This window comes from Vigna unguiculata, chromosome 7, assembly GCF_037176805.1.
Source record: "Vigna unguiculata cultivar grain cowpea cultivar isolate G323 ecotype 2 chromosome 7, ASM3717680v1, whole genome shotgun sequence".
Taxonomy (NCBI): Eukaryota; Viridiplantae; Streptophyta; class Magnoliopsida; order Fabales; family Fabaceae; genus Vigna; species Vigna unguiculata.
In genome coordinates, this window is record NC_140798.1 from 6122181 (window position 1) to 6147658 (window position 25478).

A 25478-nucleotide genomic window follows, 5' to 3' on the forward strand; every position below is an offset into this window, starting at 1 on the left:
AGAATTGGACTTATGTGTTTTATGTCTTACATTCTATTCTTTCTCTTTCATATTGAAATATTTATTTTATTTTGTCTTAATTTTTTTTTTCACTCTTTCTTTGAGAAAAATATAAAATATTTATAATTAATTTATTAAAAAAAATTATAAATTAATTCAATATCTTATTTTATTTTGAATGAATTTTACTATGTAATGTTATTTTTATGTTATGATTTTACAGAAGTTATTTTTAAAAATTAAATTTTGTGACAGCTAACATTTTTATAATTTTTTATTTATATTAAAGTTTTTTGTAACTTAAATATTGAAATTAGTATAATAAATATAAATATTGGTACTAACATATTTTTTATTTTAAAATCTTATGTAATATTATTTTTTAGTTTTAAAATATTTATTATGTGGCATCAACTTTTTTAAAGAGAATTTATTTTAAAAAATTCTTAAAATATTAATTTTAAAACTTCATAAAATTTCTATAACATTTTTCACACAAATATTAATGAATACAAATGTTAAAAAAAATATTAATTTTGAGAATTTTCTAAAATAAATTCTTTTAAAAAATTTTACGCAACATAATAAACATTGTAAAAGTAAAAAGTAATATTACATAAGATTTTAAAATATAAAAAATAATTTAATACCGATATTTATATTTATTATATTAATTTTAATATTTTAATTACATTTTAAGTTACGGAAAACTTTAATATAAATAAAAAAATTATAAAAATGTTAATTGGTGTATTGAAGTATGATGCATATTTCAAGTATTATTTTTTAAGCACTTTCAAATTATATAAACTTTAAATTATTATTGTGTAGTACAATCATATGTAATTAGTGCAATTCGATTCAAAATAGTGTAATTCAGTTCAAAAATAGTGTAATTCAATTCAAAATCAATGCAATCCGGTTCAAAAATAGTATAATTCAGTTCAAAAAGAGTGAAGTTTATTCAAAATCAGTGCAATTCGGTTCAAAAATGGTTCAAAAACAGTGTAGTTAAGTTAAAAATTAATGCAGTTCAGTCCAAAAATAGTGTAGTTCAGTTCTGACATAGTGCAGTTCATAAAACAGTTCAGTTTGTAATAGTTCAGTTCAGTTTATATTATAGTGCAGTGCAGTGCAGTTCAGTGCAGTTCAGTCCAGTTTATTTTTAAGAATAACAGTTCAGTTCATCTGAATTGTTTTTCAGTTCAGTGCAGTTCATGCGAACAATTTTTTAGTTTAATACAGTTTTTGGTAGTGCAGTGCAGTTTGGTTTATTTTGCCCGGCTCTAATTTTAACAATTATTATGTAAACGAGAAATTCTACAAGTAGCATTTATTCCTATTTTACAAAGTCCAAGTAATTACTTATGAAGCAAAATAAACATGAAATCCTCCCAATAGCATAAAAGAGAGACAGAATACATAAAGACTACTATAAAGTATCACGCAGCTTCAGGATTCCTGTCAATGATTCCTTAAAATTTGCTAAATGTATCGCCAATGATACATTTATTCTGTGTGTTGACTCATCAACATACTGAAAGTAAGCAACCCTCCAACCTCTCTGCAACAACAAGCTTCCAGTCACAGCCCAAAATCCAATAAAATAGCCGAGTGCAATGACAGAGTAAAACCACAATTTCTCAACTTCCTCTTTGTCATCTTTTTCTTCATCTTCATTACCACCTTTCAAATGATCATCAAAACACATATTCTGCAGTGGAGGTCCACAGAGAAGTGGGTTGCCAGCATAAATAAAAGGATCATCAAGGGTTGATAATTGAGTTCCTTTGGGAATTGGTCCTGAAAGGTTGTTGTAGGACAAATTTAAGTGGCTTAACCAAGTTAAACTAGTTATGCTCTGTGAAATTGCACCAGAAAGTTGGTCATGAGAGAGGTCAAGAGATTCTAGTGATTTCATGTCCCCTATCCTTTTGGGGATATGTCCTGACAAACGATTGTATGATAGATTTAGGCCATGCAATGCACGAAGTGATGTTATTCCATCTGGAATAGATCCAGTCAAATTGTTATTTGACAAGTCCAAGTTTACCACAAGTTTTAGATTTCTGGTGTACTCTAGTTCTATTCCTTTCACGACCTCTCTAACATCTTGTTCATACCATTCAACAAATCTACTAGATTGGTTGACAGAAATATTCTTTCGTGAGACCATACCTGTGAGATTTCCGATGCAATGAGGGATTGGACCCATCAAGTTGTTGTTTGAAAGGTCCAAAATTTGCAGTGCAGAGAGTTGGCACAATTGTAAAGGAATTGTTCCATTCAACCAGTTTTGCCTTAGCCTTAGAATCTGCATCGAGGAAAATATATTCCCCATCCATGAAGGGATAATCCCAGACAAATGGTTCTCTCCAACATCCAAAATTAAAAGTTGACTTAAATTTCTCAGGGATGATGGAAACTCCCCATGAAGGCTGTTATTGTTCAAATGTAACCATGCTAACGTGGGTAGATTACCCAGAGAGCTGGGAATGACACCTGATAGTTTGTTGGAAGCCAAATTTATAACATTGAGTCTTTGAGTAAGACTCCAACAATTAGGAATTTCATCAACTAACATGTTTCCTGAAAGGTCAAGACTGTACAAGGAGTCTATTTTGCACAATGAATCTGGAATGAGACCACTTATAAGGTTGTTTCCAAGAAGCAAGTGAGTGACATTGGGCAAACTATCAGAAATATCTTGGGGAAGTGACCCACTGATATGATTATTTGTGAGATTTAAGTAGACAAGTTGGCTGGGCCATCTTATGTCAGACACCAAATTCTCCAAATGATTAAGGGATATGTCTAAGTTGCGGAGGTTTAGAAGCAGACTAAGGCTGTAAGGAATGTTTCCGTGTAACTTATTTTCAGGGAGATAGAGGGTGGACAAATTTTGAAGTTGACCAATATTGTGAGGAATGGTACCATTTAAAGAGTTTTGTGAAAGATCTAGATCTTTTAAGCTTACAAGTTGCACTAAACTCCTTGGAATGACCCCATCAAATTGATTGGAAGAAAGAATTAAAATTTTTAAACTGACAAGTTCCCCGATACAGTCAGGAAGAGAACCGGTGAAATTATTGTTGGAAAGCACCAAATTCTGCAGATTGACGAGTTTTGTTATTATAGCACAAGGAAGTGATCCCACCAAATTATTGTCAGTCATAATCAATGAAGTTAGATTTTCAAGCTGTCCCAACCATGGTGGCAAATGACCATTGCATTCGTTGTGACTTAAATCTAAATACATCAAATCGTGGCTAATGCATTCAAACTGTGTATGGTTTCCAAGTGCATCACTTTGAAGTTTGTTTCTTGACATATCTAATTGTTTAAGATGGCAACAGTTTCCCAGAAGATGTGCTAGAGATCCCTCAATATGACTTACATCATTACCTGAAAGACTGAGGTATTGAAGACCCTTTAGCTCACCTAACCAGCCCGAAACAGAATGAAACTTGTTTTGAGAAAGGTCGAGAGAAACCAGGGAAGTCAGATTGCGTAAAGCAGATGGAAGTGAGCCATAAAGGGCATTACTGTCAAGAAATAGACGGACGAGGTTAGCAGAGGTTCCCAACCAGAAAGGAGTGGAATTAAGGTTGTTGTGAGAAAGGTCGATGACTGCAATGGAAGTCATATTTTGAAAAGCATCGAGAAACGGAGTCTGAAGTCCATTTTCTGCTAGATTGAGGTATTCCAGTTTGGAAAGGTTTGTGGTGCTAACATGTTGATGGGTGTGCAACTTATCAAGTCCACAATTTCTCAATTCTATTTCTATCAAAGAAGGAAGCATGTTGAGTGACTGTAACAAATTTTTTGGCTTACCAAGATACACATCACTCATGTAAAGGTATTGGAGGGATGGTTGAGAAATCCAGTAGAAGTCATCCGCATATAAATGAGAATTGAAGCTCAAATCAAGAATGAACAGTTTTGTGAGGTTCCCAAGATTGTACGGGATCCTACCACTAAAATGACAATCAGAGAGATAAAGGACATGCAGATGCTGCAGCATTTGAATGAACGCTGGTATTGAAGTATTATGAAAGTTGTTTCCACTCAAATCTAAATAAGTTAGATATTTAAGGTGCAATATCGAAGGGTGAAGATGTTGAGCTTCAAGGACATGGTCATAAAACTTACAGTTTGGTTGAAAATCTCCTTGTAAGGGATAACAAGGATTTCTGAGATCAAGCTTGACGACATGCCCTGTAAGATGATTGCAGCCTACACCTTTCCATTGGCAACAACTACTTCCTTCCCAAGATGAAAACCTTGATGAATCTTTAAAGCTTCCTTTGATCCTTAGAAGTGCTTGTCTTTCTTCTTCATTGCAACCAAGTGGTGTATGGCCACACGAAGATAACACTGCAAATGCTGCGGTCAAAAGGAAAACAATAGCAAAAGCCAACCCCAACATGTTTGCTGAAGAGTGTCAGAGTACAAAAAAGAGAGTTGGTGAGGCGTAATGAAGTAAACGATATTTGGGTGTCTCTTGGTTTATCAAATAAAACTCTGAATACAGGAAACTGAAATATTGGTGACTCGGCACCACTAGAAAAGTGGTCAAAGCCAAAGTGTGGAAGTTTGATTTTTGTGGTTATTAGACACGTCGATAATTTAGATAAATTCATCATAAGTTTATATTTACATTTAGTTTTAAAATATATACTATAAGTGAAGATAAGTTAGATTAATAAAATATCAAATCATTTTTTTATGTGTTTGGTAGAAGTGTCAATCTCACCCATACCCATGAAGTATAAGTCAACCTCAATCCACTTCTAAAATAGCTCTTCTTTTATTAGTTACATAACAAATATATTGAAAATAGTTTCAAAAATACTTGTAAAATATTGAAAGATGTTTGCTTGAGATAAGAAAAACACTTCTTGAAGAATTTTTTGGTTGATTCATTACTTTAGAGTTCAAAATTCTCTCTACATTTCGGAGTTTATCTTTTTTCAAAGTGTGATGTTGTTCCTTTTGATGTATTTTTGTGTGTTGTTGTTGTTGTTTAATTAGAATGGCAAAGGTGTTCTTGCGATAAGATTTAATATCTTGGTTTGTGAGAGTTGTATTATATAACAATTTTGTTTTATCTTATTCCACTACTTCTAAACAATAGAGTAGATATTAATTGTTTTTAGGTTTGTAAATATACTTATACACCATCACTGTAAGATATACATTGAATATTTCTAATTAAAAACCTTTCTCTTCAGTTCTAAGAAATAAGTGTTAACCAATATAAATAGAAAAGTTCTTTGTTCACCTCTCACTTTAGGTGTGATCTCTTACTTTTCTCATATTTAATATTTTTTTTGGAATATTAAATAAAATATCAAATTCTCAATAAATGTGTATTCCTTCTTGATACATTGAGATTCAATAGAAATATTGATTATTCACCTCTTGAACTCAATCTACATTTTTAACATTGATAACCATCTGTTTATATACCGATAAATATATAGGATTACGTGTACATTAGGTTAGGGTGATTAGTTGATATACAGTTATAACAAAATGGGTCTTATAATTCAGTTTTACGGCGTCATGATCTTACGATCCGGTTTGGCTGAGTCGTAGTCCACAAAGTTAAGTTGTTGATCGTCTTTGGTGTACTTTAATTTATAAACGACTAAACGAAATATATATGACTTAAGAGGAAGTTAGAAGCATTAGAAAATTCTAATTGGTGAAATAAAATGAAAAGGGAGAATATGCATTTGATGTCTATGTAAAACTAATTAAGGATTTTTAAGAGTTATGATTTTCACTCTGATAAAACATAATAGAGCACTAACCTTGATCCATGAGAGATCCTGTGAATATGTGTTCTTCAAATTTGTAATCTTGTGTGCTCTTCAACCACCGTTTCCCAATCTATCTTTTTGCCTTTCTTTCTCTTCTCACACGTTCTTGATGGGTTACAGTGAAAAGAACCTTATGGCCAGAGACAGAACTCCTATTCCTTTTATAAACCAACGTCCATCAAGTTGATTTTATTTTATCTTTATTTTATTTTATTATCACTTCCCATAATAATAACCAAGTCTTTATATTTTTTATTAAATCACAGTTGGGCCCATCATAATATTTCAAATGAGTCACTAATAGAATTAATTCGTCAATTAATTCTAACATTCTCCCACTTGACTCATATGATGTCATAACATTATGTGATTTAATACATAAACATAATACGCAATAAAAGACCTTGCATAAATTGGTTCCATCATTATTCATAATTAAAGATACAGAAATAATAAGAGTCATGGCGGTCACACATCATTTGATCGACATGATCCCTTCCATGTACTACTATATCACCCCTTTCTCCTTAACATGACCTTAAAAAATGAGAAGTCCATAATGGGTTCAAACATAATGTCATTTTACAAAGCAATAACATAACATAATTTGTTTTCTTCATCATAATTTGCATGCATAAACATAAAGAAGAAAACACAGATTTCAGAAATTTATACATTAGGGAGCTTAGAGTGTCACATAAACATTAAAAAACATTAACATTCAACATTTAACATTCACTAGTAGACATAATGCCCATATTCTTTACATGACCAGCATACAATTTGGGCGGTAACCCTTTTGTTAAAGGGTCAGCAATCATAAGATCTGTGCTAATATGTTCTATTGACACTTTACGTTTTTGAACTTCTTCTTTAACGGCAAAGTATTTCAACTCCATATGTTTAGCACCTTTAGAATACTTGTCGTTTTTAGAAAAGAAGACTGCTGCGGAATTATCACAATAAATTTTCAGCGGCTTGGAAATACTGTTGACTACTCCAAGTCCTGAAATAAAGTTCCGCAACCAATTAACCTGAACTGTGGCCTCAAAGCATGCCACAAATTCAGCTTCCATGGTGGATGCAGCAATGACAGACTGCTTCGCACTTTTCCATGAAATCGCTCCTCCGGCTAAAAGATACACATAACCAAAAGTAGACTTTCTTGTATCCACACAGCCGGCAAAGTCTGAATCTTTATAACCTATCACCTCAAGGTGATCAGATTTTCTATAAGTAAGCATGTGATTCTTTGTTCCTTGTAAGTATCTTAAAACTTTCTTTACAGCTTTCCAATGCTCCAGACCTGGATTACTTTGGTATCTACCAAGCATACCAACTGCAAAGCTAATATCTGGCCTCGTACAGGTTTGAGCATACATCAAACTCCCAACAACAGATGCATAAGATATATTTTCCATCTGTTTCCGTTCCAAATCATTCTTTGGACATTGCATGAGACTAAACTTGTCTCCTTTCTGTATTGGAACAGGAGATGTTGAACATTTATCCATTCTGAATCTCTCTAAAACTTTATTAATATATGCATTTTGAGACAAACCTAACAGTCCTTGTGATCTGTCACGGAATATTTTTATTCCTATCACATAGTATGCCTCACCCATATCTTTCATTTCAAAGTTATTAAAGAGAAACCTCTTAGTCTCACTTAATAGACCAAGATCATTAGTCGCAAGCAAGATATCATCAACATACATAATTAGAAATATAAACTTACTCCCACTGACCTTCAGATATATACACCGATCAACGATGTTTTCCTTAAATCCAAAGGACACAATAGTATCATTGAACTTAAGATACCATTGCCGAGAAGCTTGCTTAAGTCCATATATCGATCTCTTAAGTTTACACACCATGTGCTCCTTTCCTTCTTCAGCGAACCCCACCGGTTGGTCCATATAGACATCCTCTTCTAAATCCCCATTCAGAAAAGCAGTTTTAACATCCATTTGATGTAACTCAAGATCATAATGAGCTACTAATGCCATGATAATTCTAAAAGAATCTTTCTTAGAAACAGGCGAAAATGTTTCCTTATAGTCAATGTCATCCTTCTGAGTAAAACCTTTGGCAACAAGACGGGCCTTGTAACGTTCAATATTGCCTTGAGAGTCACGCTTAGTCTTAAAGACCCATTTACACCCAACTCTCTTGCATCCTTCTGGCAATTCCACAAGGTCCCATACGTCATTATGTGCCATTGATTTAAGCTCATCTTTCATGGCATCTAACCACTTATCAGAATTATCACCATTAATGGCTTCTGAAAAAGAAATTGGATCATTATCAATGCTTAAGTCATTTTCTGACTCTTGTAGATAAACCACATAATCATTCGAAATAGCAGACTTTCTATCTCTGTGAGATCTTCTTAATACTATTTCTTGTGGTTGTTCTACTATCGGTTCATTATTAACCTCGGGATCATTAATTTGTTGTTCTTCTTGATTGTTGTGAGTTTCTACAACATGTGGAACAACAACTCTTGATAAAGAAGTACTAGTTATAGGAATTTGTACTCTAACTTCCTTAATCTCCACATTTCGTGAAGCTTCACTCCCACTGGTTTCACCATTTTCAATGAACCGAGCATTTCCAGTTTCAACGATTCTAGTACTATGGGTAGGACAGTAAAACATATACCCCTTTGATTTTTCTGGATAACCAATGAAAAATCCACTGATTGTTCTTTCATCCAGTTTCTTTTCTTGCGGATTGTATATTCTTACTTCTGTCTGACAACCCCAAACATGCAGGTGTCTCAAACTGGGTTTCCTATTCGTCCATAACTCAAAATGAGTCTTTTGAACAGCTTTACTAGGAACCCTGTTCAACAAATACATGGCAGTCTTTAAAGCATACATCCACAATGATACAGGTAAACATGAATTACTTAACATACTCTTAACCATATCCATTAAGGTTCGATTACGCCTTTCTGATACACCATTTTGTTGTGGTGTGCCTGGCATTATGTATTGAGCACAAATACCACGTTTCTTAAGGAACTTAGCGAACAGACCAGGGTGTTGTCCACTTTCATCATATCTTCCATAATACTCACCACCTCTATCAGACCTTACGATTTTCACCTTTCTGTCTAATTGCCTTTCCACTTCATTTATATAAACTTCCAAGGCATTTACTGACTGAGATTTCTCATGCAGTAGATAGACATGTCCATAACGCGAAAAATCATCAATAAAGGTGATGAAGTACTTCTCTTTATTTAAAGAATTTACATCAAACGGACCAGATATATCGGTGTGTATGATTTCAAGAAGCTGAGTGCTTCTCGTGGCTCCTTTCTTTGTGTGTTTAGTTTGTTTGCCTTTAATACAATCCACACACATTCAGATCAGTAAAATCTAAATCCGAAAGGATTTCATTCTTTACTAATCTTTGCATTCTTTCTTTGGAAATATGTCCCAAACGTTTATGCCACAAGTAAGCAGATCGTTCATCCACTAAACTACGTTTAGTGCCAACATTGTGATGCAAAGTCATAAGAGTTTTAGCATATAAATTATCCAAATTCAATTTATACAATCCATCATAAAGTGTACTAGATCCAATTATAAAAGTACGCTTAAACAAACTAAAACAACCATTCCCAAACTTAAAAGAATATCCAGCAATATCAAGTTTAGACAAAGAAATTAAATTCCTAGTGATACTAGGTACATAAAAAGTATCCATAAGGTCTAAGTGATATCTAGTGTCGAGGATTAGACGATAAGTCCCGACCGCTTCCACTGGAAGTTTCTCTTTATTGCCCATGAAGACAAACTTCTCATTTGGGTTTATGGTTCGGGTTATAAGAAATCCCTGCATCACATTAGAAACATGAGTCGTACATCCATAATCAATCCACCACGTATTATGGGGAACTTCAGTTAAGTTTGATTCAAAACATACGTAAGCATTATGCTCACCTTTCTTTTCGAACCAAGCCTTACGCTTTATGCAGTCCTTCTGGAAATGTCCAGACTTCCCGCAGAAATGACATTTGTCATTTTTCTTCTGGATTTTGGTTGAGGACTCGTCAATCTTCAGTGGTCCTTTACCCTTTCCATGTTTCTTAGCAACTTTCTTTCCAACAACTCCTTGATTCTTCACATACTGAATAGAGTGGCTTCCTAAGTTCTTCAGTCGGGTCTCCTCCTAAACTAGCATACTGTGCAATTCATGCACATTCCAATTGTCTTTCATGGTGTTGTAGTTCATCTGAAACGGACCATACTCAGACGGTAATGAGTTCAGAATGAACTGCACGAGAAAACCTTCATCCATTGCCATTCCTAAAGACTTAAGTCTTGCTGCGATATTTGTCATCTCGATCACATGCTCATGCATAGTACGCGAACCATCAAACTTCATAGTGGTCAACGTACTCATCAGTGTCCCAGCGAGAGACTTATCAGCAGTTTGGGAGCGCTCTTCCACAAATTTCATAAATTCTTTTGCGTCATCAGTTTTGGGAAGAGCTGACTTTATATTGCTTGCTATGCTCATTCTCATAAACATTAAGCTAAGTCTATTTGATCTTACCCAGGCTTTGTAATGGACTTTCTCTTCATTGCTACTAGCATCTGTGATAGCAGCCGACTTTTCAACTAGAAGAGCTAGATCAAGATCCAACACACCTAAGTGAAATTGGACTTGCTCACTCCAGTCAGGGAAATTCAACCCATTAAAGACTGGAACAGACGAAGCATGCGCGTGTAAAACTAATTAAGGATCTTTAAGAGTTATGATTTTCACTCTGATAAAACATAATAGAGCACTAACCTTGATCCATGAGAGATCCTGTGAATATGCGTTCTTCAAATTTGTAATCTTGTGTGCTCTTCAACCACCGTTTTCCAATCTATCTCTTTGCCTTTCTTTCTCTTCTCACACGTTCTTGATGGGTTACAGTGAAAAGAACCTTATGGCCAGAGACAAAACCTCTATTCCTTTTATAAACCAACGTCTATCAAGTTGGTTTTATTTTATCTTTATCTTTATTTTATTTTATTATCACTTCCCATAATAATAACCAAGTCTTTATATTTTTTATTAAATCACAATTGGGCCCATCATAATATTTCAAATGAGTCACTAATAGAATTAATTCGTCAATTAATTCTAAAAGTCTACCCATTTGACTGATAATTCCAAAATTTTGAAGTCAGTGTTTACTTTTGGCTTTTAGGGTAGAATTGGAACCGAGTATGAAAAAATTGAGTCTAACTCAAATTCTACTCTCAACAAAATTTTTAAAACGTATTTGGACTAAATCAAATTAAAATTAAATTGTATAAACCATTGAACTATTTAAAAAACTACATTAAATTGTCATATTAATTTAAGAAATTAAATTATTTAGATTAAACTAGATTACATCTTGAAAATATATTTTAAAGAAGAATGTTAGAATGACAATATAATTCAAATAATTTGTACAATTTAAAATGATTTAGAATAATTCAATTCATTAAATTAGGATATAATTTATTTAAATTATTATATAACTGTTGTGCTGTACATTTTGGAGATTACTTCCTGAGCTTACAGCTGCAGGAAAGTTGAATGAATAATTTGTTTCCGAGGAAAATAAGAGGTGGTTATCAATTCAAATGAAATCTTAAAATGAAAGGTTTAATGGGAAGAGAGAAGAATTAGAAAATTCTACTAAAAGAGAAAATAATTTGACAATGAAAAGGGAAAGTGTGTATTTGATGTCCAACCGAGCTAATTTTGGCCATGAAAATTATATCCAAAATTTTGAAGTAACTGTTTAGTTTTGACTTTTAGTGTAGAATTGGAACCAAATATGAAAAAGACTTGAGTCGAACTCAGATTCAACTCTTAAAGCGCGTGCTCATACAAATTTCAATAGAATTGTTAAAATTCATTAGGTCTTCTAATGCATTTGGCCTACTTTGAAAATTAATTTTGTACTAGCATTTATACCCGTGCATGGTGGGGTGTGATGTAGTTGGAATTTTGAAAATTAATTCTGAATAATTTAGAAAAAAACCAACGAAAAATATTGTAATGCATTTGGCCTACTTTGAAAATTAATTTTGTACTACTAGCCTTTATACCCGTGCCCACGGTTACGGGATTTTAAAAATTTAAAATTATTATATATTTATTAAATTAATTAAAAATTATTAAAGGATAATTGAATTTAATATAAATATTTTATTTTATAAAATTAAATAATATTTTTTTAATTAATTTTATGATAAAATTGTATTTAAATTATTTTAAATAATATATTAAAATTTAATTAATTAAAATTAAGAATTAAACTTAATTTTAAATAATTTACTGAGTAGACAATATTATTAAATATTATATTTGATAACATATTATTATATAGTTATAATCATCAATTTTTTTTTTAATTTTTGAATTTATACATTTTTTATCATAAATATTAAATATGTTTATTAAAAAAAACTTTTTGTATATATATTTTTTATTAGTTTTTAACATTTCAAATTTAAATTTAAACTTTATTATATATTTATTTATTTATTTTATGAGAAATTTCTCATAATTTAAAATCAGAGAAAACATTTTAATTTTCAATGAATTATTTTTGAAATTTATTCTGAAAAGAATGAATATATTACATAATATTAACTATTATCTAATGTTTGAAAAATGAACTATGAGATGTAGAGATCATCTTTCAAGGATATTAAATGAAAAAAAAAAGTTTTCAATATAAATTCAATATAGTGTAAAATTATATAAAGTTATAAAATGATAATATTACATTAATTCTATATAAATTTAAATTTAAATTTAATTATAAATTAATATAAATTTGAGAATATAAACATAATAATTAATATTACATCAATAAGTTTCAAAAACATTAATAATAGAAGAAAATGTTGGATTCTAATGCAATATTTTTAAACTGTCCGTTTAGTTTCATTAATTCTAATTAATAATTAATATTATTGAACAAGAATAAAAGATTAAATATTAATAATTAATGATAAATAAACAACCGATGACATTTTCAAAAAATAACGTCATAATATAAAATTTGTATATTTTATATATGCTTAAAATTGATAAATGACACTTTTTGAAATACCTTATACCCTAATTATATATTAATTTAGTTTTAAATAATACTCCTTAATAAGTTATGCATTATCTATTAAAAGAATAATATTAAGAAATAATGTAATCTAAGAATATATATATATATATATATATATATATATATATATATATAATAAATTTGATTTTTATTGATATTCGAAAGAATATATATGGAAAGGAAATTAATGTTGAAACCTTCTATTTCTAAGAACGTTAATTGAAAAAACATTTGATTTGAAATGCAATATTCTTACATTATCATTTTTGTTTTATTAATATTCATAAATGTCATATAAAAATAATAAAATTTAAACTTTAAAACTATAAATGGAAAAAGAAAATAAAATTGAAATATATTGAATATTAGATTCAGATCTTATCAATTTTTTTAAAATAGTCTAAATTTTGTCTTTTTAGTGACTATCGGAGTCAAACATACCAAATATCATGTACAAAAAATATGTTTTTAAAATACGACAACACTTTACAATACATTATAACACTATTTTAGAAATCGTGAATACATTATAACGCTATTTTAGAAATCCTGAAGTATGGTAAGGTTTTTAGTGATAGAATGAAGAATATTTAATGAGCCTATTACTGAATTAATGTAATGCACATTATTTATCTTTTTAAAATTGATTAATCTAATAAATAAAATTTAAAATAAAGATTTGAAGTACAGGATCTCTAGTCTTCCAAATTTGATTGATGTTTGACATTGCATTGAGTCCCACAAATTATAATTGTTGTTTTTAGTAATAAATAGAGTTATAATTAGAAATGAATAAGTGTTGGAAGATGCCAATTTTCTTCATTTATGTGAATCTGCCTTATTGTACGTTGGCAATGCATCGAGATAGACAAATATTGAATTGTTTTTTGTTCGTAATTAATGTTCTCTAAAGTCCAATAATGCAAAATTTTTGGAAGACGAAAAGTTGTTTATATTTGACAACAAAAATATTGAAAGACAAAAGAATATGAGAAGTTTTTCATTGATAGTGTAACCAACATTTTTTCATTCATTCTATATATTGTTGACATTTATATTGGAAGACGTAATTGTTGATTTTTTTAAGCTTATTTAAGAAGCTACTTTGAACACTAAGAAAAAAATAATTTCGTATGAATTAACAATTGTTAGAAATTAAAGGTTGAAAATTTTCCAAAACCCCAATTCTTGATATATTAAGAAAATAAAACATTTTTACAAATTAACTATTGTTGCTAAGAAATTAAGAGACTTTACACATAAAAGCTCTCCACATTTAACAATTAAAGGAATATTGAAAATCGGAGGTAAACAAATATGACATTTCGTAACTCACTAATCTTTAAACTTTGAAGTTACAAATATTCAAACTCAAATTTAAAATTGTAAAATAACTTGGAAAAATTGTACTTTTCTTATCAATAAAGCTATCTTCGTTATGAAGTTTTCTTTCATCTCTGATTATATGACATGCTGATATGATATTAGAAGTACAATTATTTTCTTCTACAGCTTGTTTAAATATTTCTCCCCTTGTTTGGTCATTTACATAGTATAAACTTTTTTCAGGAAGGTAGGTAGATTTTTTTAAAAAAAATTCCATTTAAAATTATAATACAATAAATTCAACTATAACATTGCATTGAGACACACAAAAAATCATTTGTTTCTTCGTAATTAATGCTAATTAATGACAAAATCGTGTTGGAAGTAGTGTTGGAATAAACTGAAAAGTTATTTTTATTTTTCTCAAGATCTTTTAATTTTTGGAGGATGAAAAATAGTTTTTGAAAAGTATAAAAAACTGCTTCAATAACCTAGGTATAAAAAATAAAAGTCTTAATTTTAAATTTGGTAAATAAATGTATTTAAAGTAAGTAATTTTATTTGTATTTATTATTATTATTAATTAATAAGAAATTATTAATTGATCAGATTCAAAAAAATGTGTAATATGTAATGATTATTCTTAAAACAAAATTATAAAATACCTAATTTTGTTTATAGAAAGGAGAAACTATTAATATTTATATAAAAATATTTGTTAGTTACAAGCTGGGCCATTATGTATTTCTTTTTATTTTAAATTATAAATCTTTTTTCTACTCTGAAATTTTTAAAATGTGTGTTATGGATTTAACCTATTAAACTTTAATAAATATTTATTGGGGTATGAGCTTCATATTTTAAGTTTGTTTGTCCGAAAAATTTAAAAAATTTGGATTCTACCTTTATGATTTGCATTTATTTTAAAAATAAATTGTAGTTTATAATTTTCATTTACTTCACTATTATAATTCTCAAATAGTAAATATTAATATTATCCTATCAAATAACATTAAAATAATATTTGAAAGTATTCACTCTCAAGGCTGCGAAACATTTAAGTAAATATCGTGTAATATCTGTAAAATCCACACTAAATCCTAATTAATTTATTTTATTACAAATTTTAATTTAATTTATTCTGAAAAAATTAGTTACCTTCTCCAAGAAACTATGAAATTTAAAAACAAATTGGTTACATTCTCAAAGAAACTTTATAAAGGTTCTAAAGTGTCATCTTATGATACTTACTACTTCAAAACATTAATTATGAACCACCAATTATATATTTTTTTGGGACATGAAATTTCTTCACTACATTAAATGAATGTTGTATCTTCCAATGCACGCCTTCTCCCAACATGTCATTTCCAACCTTTGTCAAACATAAATGTTCTACCCAAAGATTAAATTTTTCACATTAATTTGTGTGCTCTTATGACCTCTATCAAACATAAATGTTCCACCAAGATTAAATTTTCCCATATAGGCCTGTGTTCTCTTTTGTTCTTAGCAATTGCGTAAATGTCTTGGGCACAATTTTGCATCTTCAACAAACATCTTTTGGCTCCCTCATTCTTCTTAGACACCCACCATATTCATCTTTTCAAAAAACATTGCAGGTGTGGTCTGTGAGGAAGAAAATTTGGAAAAAAAGACAAAAAAAAAATAGAATGAAGTTTTAAAAATGAAAGATTATTACTGATTGTTATCAATATATTACAGTCATTCAATATTATATATTAAATTATTTCATATGATAAAATAATTAAATATAAAAAATATATCTTGATAATGTTCAAAAATACAACTTTGAAGATTGAAGATTGTTATTGCACTCTGTTAATTAAAGAAAAAAATGAATGAAGTTTTAAAAATGAAAGATATTTAATGAACTCTGTTAATAAAAAAATAAGAGATTTTTGAAAGATAATTATTGATCAAACAAGATTAAAAAATCTAAGTAATCTCGCAAATAACTATTGATTCAATAGGTTTCACCATTTTTCTATTGTTCAATGAGTTCATTGAACCATTTCGCAAAAAATCTTCACGGATATCCTTGCCTCAATCAATTAATGAATCTGAAAAAAAAAACCTGACCTAACAGTTAAATGTTACAAAGAAAATGAGTTAGATATTACATATTGTAGAAGAAGAAAAGATAAGACAAAAGAAGAAAAACATTGACCTTGTTTGGCGTTCTTCAATTAGTTAATGAATCTCAAAGAAAAACCTTGGTATAACATACAAATACTACAAATAAAAGTAGTTAAATACGGTAGAAGAACAAAAAATCAAAGTGAAGAAGAGAAGTTGTTACCTTTTTTGTGTTCTTTACCGTGTTCATGAATATCACCAGAAGACATCCATCCAATAGAGAAAAACTACAAAGAAAAGTGTTTAAATATGATAGAAGAACAAAAAATCACAGAGAAGCAAAAAAGTTGTTACATTTTTTGTGTTCATGAATCTGAGAGTAAAACATCTATCTAACAGAGTAATACTACAAAGTAAGTAAAACAGTTGAATATGGTAGAAGAACAAAAAATCGCAGAAAAGAAAAAAAAGTTGATACCTTTTTTGTGTTCTTCACCCTGTTCATGAATGAGAGCAAAATATCCATCCAACAGAAAAAATACAACAAATAAGAAAAGTAGTGTGAAATATAGTAGAAGAACAAAAAATCACAGAGAAGAAGAAAAGTTGTCACCTTTTTGGTGTTCTTCACGGTGTTCATGAATCTTAGAGCAAAATATTCATCCAACATAGAAATACTTCAAAGAAAAGAAAAGTAATTAAATATGGTAGAATAAAAAAAAATCACAGAGAAGCAAAAAATGTTGTTACCTTTTTTGTGTTCTTCACTGTGTTCATGAATTTGAGAGCAAAACATCCATCCAACAGAGAACTACTACAAAGAAAAGTAGTTAAATACAGTAGAAAAAAAATTGTAGAGAAGAAAAGAAGTAAAAGTTGTTATCTTTTTTGTGTTCTTCACAGTGTTCATGCATATGAGAGCAAAACATCCATCAAACAAAGAAATACAACAAAGAAAAGTAGTTAAATATGGTAGACGAAAAAAAAAAATCACAGAGAAGAAGAATATTTGTTACCTTTTTGGTGTTCTTCACGGTGCTCATGATTATGAGATGTGCAACACACAGGTAGAAAAACCTTTGATATTTTTTCGGTGTTCTTCACAATACTCATGAATCTTAGAGCAAAACATCGATCCAACACAGAAATACAAAAAAAAAAATAGTAGATCTGAGAGTAAAACATCCATCAAACAAATAAATTTAACAAATAAAAGAAGTTAAATATGGTAAAGAACGAAAAATCGCATAAAAGTTGTTACCTTTTCCATGTTCTTCACGGTGCTCATGAATCTCAGAGCAAAATATCAATCCAAAACAAAAATAAAAGAAATACAAAGTAGATCTGAGAGCAAAACATCCATCCAACAGAGAAATACAACAAAAAATATTAGTTAAATATGGTAGAAGAACGAAAAATCGCATAAAAGTTATCTTTTTGGTGTTCTTCACGATGCTCATGATTTTGAGACCAAAACATCAATGCAACACAAAAAGTTGTTACCTTTTCGGTGTTCTTCATGGTGCTCATGAATCTCAAAGCAAAACATTGATCTAACACAGAAATACAACAAAAAAGTAGATATGAGAGCAAAATATCAATATGACAAAGAAAAGGAGTTAAATATGGTAGAAGAATGAAAATCGTAGAAAAGTTGTTACCTTTTTGGTGTTCTTCACGGTGCTCATGAATCTCAGAGCAAAACATCAATCCAAAACAAAAATAAAAGAAATACAAAGTAGATCTGAGAGAAAAATATCCCTCTAGCAGAGAAATACAACAAAGAAAATTAGTTAAATATGGTAGAAGAACGAAAAATCGAAGAAAAGTTGTTACCTTTTTTGTGTTCTTCACGTTGCTCATGATTATGAGAGCAAAACATCAATGCAACACAAAAATAAAACAAATACAAAGTAGATCTAAGAGCAAAATCGAGATCAAAACTCGATATCTAGCAGAAAAGAACCAAAAAGATGATTTTTTGAGTAGATCTGAATGTTTGAGTCAGAAAGACAGAGATGAAGTCTCGTAAAAAGGGTAGGACGTATGTAAAATGAGAAAGATAATGTTCTGTGTGAGTGAGAAAGAGAGAGATGAAGCTGAAGATGTGGTGTTCGCTATGGTGTTGTATGTGAGTGATTTAGAGAGAGATGAAGAAGCTGAAGAGGTTTGAGAAAGAGAGAAGAAGCTGAAGAGGGTTGAGAAAGAGAGAGAAGACGATGAAGAGGTTTGAGAAAGACAAAGAAGAAGCTGAAGAGGTTTGAGAAAGAGAGAGAAGTTTGAAAGATGATGATATTGTGTGTGGGAAACGGAGAGTGAGATGAAAGTAGCGTGAGAGTGAATTCTTTTTGATTTTTTTTAATCTTCAAAATTCTGAGAGAGTGACACATTGTCATTTTTTCCTGTTGTAGAAAGTAAATTTTGAATGCAAATGGTTCAGAAATATTAAAATATTGAAGAAGTTGTCATTTGTTAGTTCACAATTGTAATAGTATTAGATTCAATCTTGGAAAAATGAGTTGGGAAAGAGATTTAGTTGGAGAAAAAAATTCAACGAATGCATTCAATAGTTGATAACAACGGCCCAAAATGTCTTCCTCGCCTCTCTATAGTTCACTACTTACAAATCTCTCTATTCACTCTGTTTAATGCTCATGAAGGAGGTTGTTGGACTATGTGAGTCTATCTTTGTTTTATTAGTCGCGGAGACATGTACTTGATTATCATCATTCAAACTAAGTCAGTATAATCATCATTCAAAGAAGGTAAATCCAAGTTAATTATCTCAATCTAATTATGAAGAAATTAGGTCAGCTGAACCAAAGCTCATCTAGGTAAGACTCATGACCTCTGGTATAAAAGATATATTTTACGAAGTACGTGATTATGTTTTCTCTTATATTTATTCTTTGTTATCTCGAACTGACTTTGACATCAGAGTGTCTTTTGAAGGCACATACCCTTGTTCTTGACTTTGGAAGACGAGTTCCCTTTGAGATCGAATTTGTGAACCTTTGAAGTTTTTTAGGAGTCTTTACAGAATATACTTCGAAGCAAGAAGAGTCAGACCCTCTACTGACTTGGTTGCTATACTGGAAGCCCAAACAAAGATGCAATAAGAATTTGCTGACTATAGGAAACAAAATGTTGAAGAGATGGATGTTAGAATTAATTGACAAATTAATTCTATTATGTGACTTATTTGAAATATTATGATGGATCCTATCGTGATTTAATAAAATATAAAGACCTATATTGCTATTATGGGAAGTCATAATAAAATAAAGGTTAAAATATCTTTTTGGTCCCAATTTTGGTCAAGTTTTGTCAAATAAGTCCTAATTTTGGTTTTGTGTTCAAATAGGTCCCAATTTTCATCAATTTTGTTCAGTTGAGTCCTTTTTTGCCAACACTGTTTAAATCATTAACGATCATGAACAGTGACTGTCATGACAACTTTGTGTGTTTTTTTTTTTAATTTTTGTAAATGTCCACGTGTCAACCCAGTAGGGTGTCACGTGTTAAAGTCAATATTCTATATTCAATTTGGTCCCTATATTTGTTATTTTTGTTCAATTTAGTCCCAATTTTTGTTAACATGAACCAATTTGGTCCCTCTCCAAATTGAAACAAAATTTAATTTTTATATTAAAATTCATATTTTTTATTAAATATTTTTATATAATATATTAAAATTCACATCATTATAAATTTTATATAAAAATTAAATTTGGTCATATCTTTGATAGGGACAAAATTGGTCAATTTTAAACAAAATTGGGACTAAATTGAATAAAAATAACAAATATAGGGACCAAATTGAATATAGAACATTGACTTTGACACGTGGCACGCTATTGGGTTGACACGTGGACGTTTAAATTTTTTTTAGAAAATAATTAAAATAATAAAAAAATTCAAAAAAACCATGAAGTGACACGTGACAGTCACTTTTCATGGCCGTTAATTATTTAAACGGTATTAGCAAAAAAAGACCCAATTGAACAAAATTGACGAAAATTGGGACCTATTTGAACACAAAACAAAAATTAGGACTTATTTGACAAAAGGGTTAAATATGTTTTTGGTCCCTCAAGTTTCAGCGAAATTTGGAATTAGTCCCTCATCAAAACTTTTGACCAATTTAGTCCTCCATCTTTCAAAATGCATGAATTTAGTCCTTTTAACCAAATTTTGTTAAGTTTATCTGACGTTTCAAGCGCATGTCATGATAGTATTTAAGTTAACATTGAAGCAAAAATGTGTCAAACAGTATAAATAATTTAAATACTATCATGAAATGCGCTTGAAATGTCAGATAAACTTAACAAAATTTGGTTAAAAGGACTAAATTCACGCATTTTGGAAGATGAAGGACTAAATTGGTCAAAAGTTTTGATGAGGGACTAAACCCAAATTTCGCTCAAACTTGAGGGACCAAAAACATATTTAACCCTTGACAAAACTTGACGAAAATTGGGACCAAAAAGGTATTTTAACTTAGAATAAAATAAAGCCCAAACCAACTTGATGGACATTGACTTATAAAAGGTTAGTAGGGTTTTGTCTCTGGTTATAAGGTTCTTTTACATTAAGTCATCAAGAAAGAGAGTGTGAGAGGAGTAACAAAGACAAAGAGATAGATTGAGAAAAGGAGGTTGACAAGCACACTGAAGAATACATCCTTATGGATATCTCATGGATCAAGGTTAGTATCCTATTATAATTTATGTGCGTGAATATGTGAAAATCATGAACCTTAAGATCCTATAGTAGTTTTCTTAATGAAGTATTATTGCATGAAAACTACAAAATAATTTACATGTGGTATCAGAGCAAGGTTATTAGATTTATGATTCTCCAATTATGATGTTTTTTTTTTCGAATTGCATTTTTTCTAAATTATTATGAACCCTAATTATGATTTAGGGATTTTATGATATTATAAACCCTAATTATGTTTTTAGGGAATTTTGAAATTAAGATAAACCCTAATTATGGATTTAGGGATTTTGAAATTTATATTTTTTCCCAATTTTATGAACCCTGCTTATAAGTTTTAGTGGTTTATTATTAATTAAAGAATTGCAGTGTTATGTTTCTTTAATGTTTTTTCTTTTATGCTTTAATCAGATTCATTGACATGATGATGGGAGTTATTTTTGTTGGTTACGTGTTCTCCATGGGCATCAATGTTAATTATGGATCAAACAAATATTTAATGTGCAAATGTATTGTTTTTTTTTTCTTTTCCGCTGTGCTTTAATTGCAAAATAAAAGGCTTGAATTATTATGAGAAATTCTTGAATTAAGAAATTGAATGTTTGAATTGCAAAATCCATGAATCAATTATTGTTGGATTAATTGTTTGTTTTTCATGGATCAAGTGTGGTGATATTATTGAATTGCGTCACCAATTAATGTTAATATTTTTATTATATGAATAATGTATTTTTTTAATTTCCAATATTGTGTATGTTTTGTTATTGTTAAATTAAAATTAATGAGAATGCTATGTATGGTTTATAGCAATTAAATGTATATTTATCTATTTGAAATCAAGCATGATCAATTTTGTTTAGTCACTAAAGTAGCCAAAATTTTAAAGTTTTTTGGTTTCAAATTATTAATGTTTTTTTTTTATTTATTTCAATTACCCGTAGTATGGATACTAAATTATGGATAATTGATTTATGGGTGAATTGTAGTTCATTATTATAAGGCATTTTAGGATCGCCCAAAGGTTGATTAATTGTTCTTATAATTAATAAGCATGATGGTAGATAATTTTGTATACGTCACTAGTTTTATTTATATACCTAAAGGTAGTAAGTGATTATAGTTGATGCATATGTTAATCATCAATAATGTTATATAATATGATTAACATCATTATGTTTATGTTTTTGTATCAGTGGATCTCCCAAAGGAGAACATTATTATGCATAGAATGATTATTTATGTCTAAATCTGCATTTATGTTTACTTTTATGACTTAAAGCATTAATGTTAAGCATGTGTTAATTGTAGTCTCTGTTGCGGTATCTTTACACTTGCATGCTACGTCTATTGTAGTCTTTAATGGTTTTAATTTCTCTGACTGGAGTGAACAAGTCCAATTTCACGTAGGTGTCTTGGATCTTGATTTGACTTTTCAAGTTGAAAAACTAGCTACTATCACGGATGCTAGTAGCAATGAAGAGAAAGCCCATTTCAAAGCTTGGGAAAGGTTAAACATAATTAGTTTAATGTTTATAAGAATGAACATAGCAAACAATATTAAGTCAACTCTCCCCAAAATTGACGACACGAAAGAATTTATGAAATTTGTTGAAGAGCTCTCCCAAACTACTAATAAATCCCTCGTTGGGACATTGATGAGTACGTTGACCATCATGAGGTTAGACAGTTCGCATACTATGCATGAGCATGTGATCAAGATGACAAATATTGCAGCAAGACTTAAGTCTCTAAGAATGGCAGTGGATGAAGGTTTTCTCGTGCAATTCATTTTGAACTCATTATTGTTTGAGTATGATCCGTTTCAAAGGAACTACAACACCATGAAAGACAAGTGGAACATCCATGAATTGCACAATATGCTAGTTCAGGAGGAAAGCAGACTAAAAAACTTAGGAAATCACATTGTTCATTATGTGAAGAATCAAAGAGTTGAAAAGAAAGTTGCAAAGAAACATGGAAAAGGTAAAGGACCATTAAAGATTGACAAGTCCTCAACCAAAATCTAGAGGAAAAATGACAAATGTCATTTATGCGGAAAGTCTGGACATTTCTAGAAGAATTGCATAAAGTGTGGAGCTTTGTTCGAAAAGAAAGGTGAGCATAATGTTAACATATGTTTTGAATCAAACTTAACTGAAGTTCCCCATAATACTTGGTGGATTAATTCTGGATGTGCGACTCATGTTTTTAATGTGATGCATGAATTTCTTTCAACTCGAACCATAAACCCAAATGAGAAGTTCATCTTCGTGGGCAATAAAGAGAAAGTTTCAGTGGAAGCCATTAGAACTTATCGTCTAATCCTCGACACTAGATATCACTTAGACCTTATGGATACTTTTTATGTGCCTATTATCACTAGAAATTTAATTTCTTTGTCTAAGCTTGATGTTGCTGGATAATCTTTTAAGTTTGGGAATGGTTGTTTCAGTTTGTTTAAGCGTACTTATATGATTGGATCTGGTACACTTTATGATGGTTTATATAAATTGAATTTTGATAATTTATATGTTGAAACTCTTATGACCTTACATCACAATGTTGGCACTAACCATAGTTTAGTGGATGAACGATCTGCTTACTTGTGGCATAAACGTTTGAGACATATTTCGAAAGAAAGAATGCAAAGATTAGTAAAGAATGAAATCCTTTCGGATTTGGATTTTACTGATTTGAATGTGTGTATGGATTGTATTAAAGGCAAACAAACAAAACACACAAAGAAAGGAGCCACAAGAGGCACTCATGTTCTTGAAATCATACACACTAATATATGTGGTCTATTTGATGTAAATTCCTTCAATAAAGAGAAATATTTCATCACCTTTAGTGATGATTTTTCACGTTATGGACATGTCTATCCATTGTATGAGAAATCTCAATTAGTGAATGCCTTGAAAGTTTATATAAATAAAGTGAAAAGGCAATTAGGCAGAAAGGTGAAAATCGTAAGGTCAGATAGAGGTGGTGAGTATTATGGAAGATATGATGAAAGTGGACAACACCCTGGTCCATTCGCTAACTTCCTTGAGAAACGTGGTATTTGTGCTCAATACACAATGCCAGGCATACTACAACAAAATGGTGAATTAGAAAGGCGTAATCAAACCTTAATGGATATGGTTAAGAGTATGTTAAGTAATTCATGTTTACTTGTATTGTTGTGGATGCATGCTTTAAAGACTGCCATGAATTTATTGAACAAAGTTCCTAGTAAAGTTATTCAAAAGACTCCTTTTAAGTTGTGGACAAGTAGGAAACCTAGTTAGAGACACATGCATGTTTGGGGTTGTCAGGCAGAAGTAAGAATATACAATCTGCAAGAAAAGAAACTAGATGAAAGAACAATCACTGGATATTTCATTGGTTATCTAGAAAAATAAAAAGGGTATATGTTTTACTATCCTATCCATAGTACAAGAATCGTTGAAATTGGAAATGCTCAATTCATTAAGAATGGTGAAACCAGTGGGAGTGAAGCTTCACAAAGTGTGGAGATTAAGGAAGTTAGAGTACAAGTTCCTGTAGCTAGTATTTCTTCTTCAAGAGTTATTGTTCCCTATGTTGTAGAAACTCACAACAATCAAGAAGAACAACAAATTTAATGATCTTGAGGTTAACAATGAGCCAATAGTAGAACAACCACAAGAAGTAGTATTAAGATCTCATAGAGATAAAAATTCTGTTATTTCAAATGACTATTGGTTTATCTACAAGATTCAAAAAATGACTTGAGTATTGATAATGATCCAATTTCATTTTCAAAAGTCATTAATGGTGATAATTTTGATAAGTGGTTATATGCCATGAAAGATGAGCTTAAATCAATGGCACATAATGACGTTTGGGACCTTATGAAATTTCCTGAAGGATGCAAGAGAGTTGGGTGTAAATGGGTCTTTAAGACTAAGCGTGAGTCTCAAGGTAATGTCGAACATTACAAGGCCCGACTTGTTGTCAAAGGTTTTACTTAGAAATATGGTATTGATTATAAGGAAACATTTTTGCCTGTTTCTAAGAAAGATTCTTTTAGAATTATCATGGCATTAGTACCTTATTATGATCTTGAGTTGCATCAAATAGATGTTAAAACTGCCTTTCTAAATGGGAATTTAGAAGAGGATGTTTATATGGATCAACCGGTGGGGTTCACTGAAGAAGGAAAGGAACACATGGTGTGTAAACTTAAGAGATCAATATATGGACTTAAGCAAGCTTCTCGGCAATTGTATATTAAATTCAATGATACTATTGTGTCATTTGGATTTAAGGAAAACATTGGTGATCAATGTATATATCTGAAGGTCAGTGGGAGCAAGTTTATATTTTTGATTTTGTATGTT

The 25478-nt window shown here is 30.3% G+C and overlaps 1 protein-coding gene across 1 annotated transcript; it reads right to left on the minus strand.

Moving 5' to 3' along the window:
* Positions 1 to 1352: 1352 nt before the first annotated feature.
* On the minus strand, positions 1353 to 4429 carry LOC146884570 (uncharacterized). Its single transcript, XM_085675334.1, has one exon. It carries the CDS (start codon positions 4427 to 4429, stop codon positions 1433 to 1435), a length of 2997 nt encoding a protein of 998 aa, XP_085531460.1. The 3' UTR covers positions 1353 to 1432.
* Between the last annotated feature and the right edge of the window lie 21049 nt (positions 4430 to 25478).

Coding starts and splice junctions, on each gene's coding strand:
- LOC146884570 (XM_085675334.1), bottom strand. CDS start 4,429: ATGTTGGGGTTGGCTTTTGCTATTGTTTTCCTTTTGACCGCAGCATTT.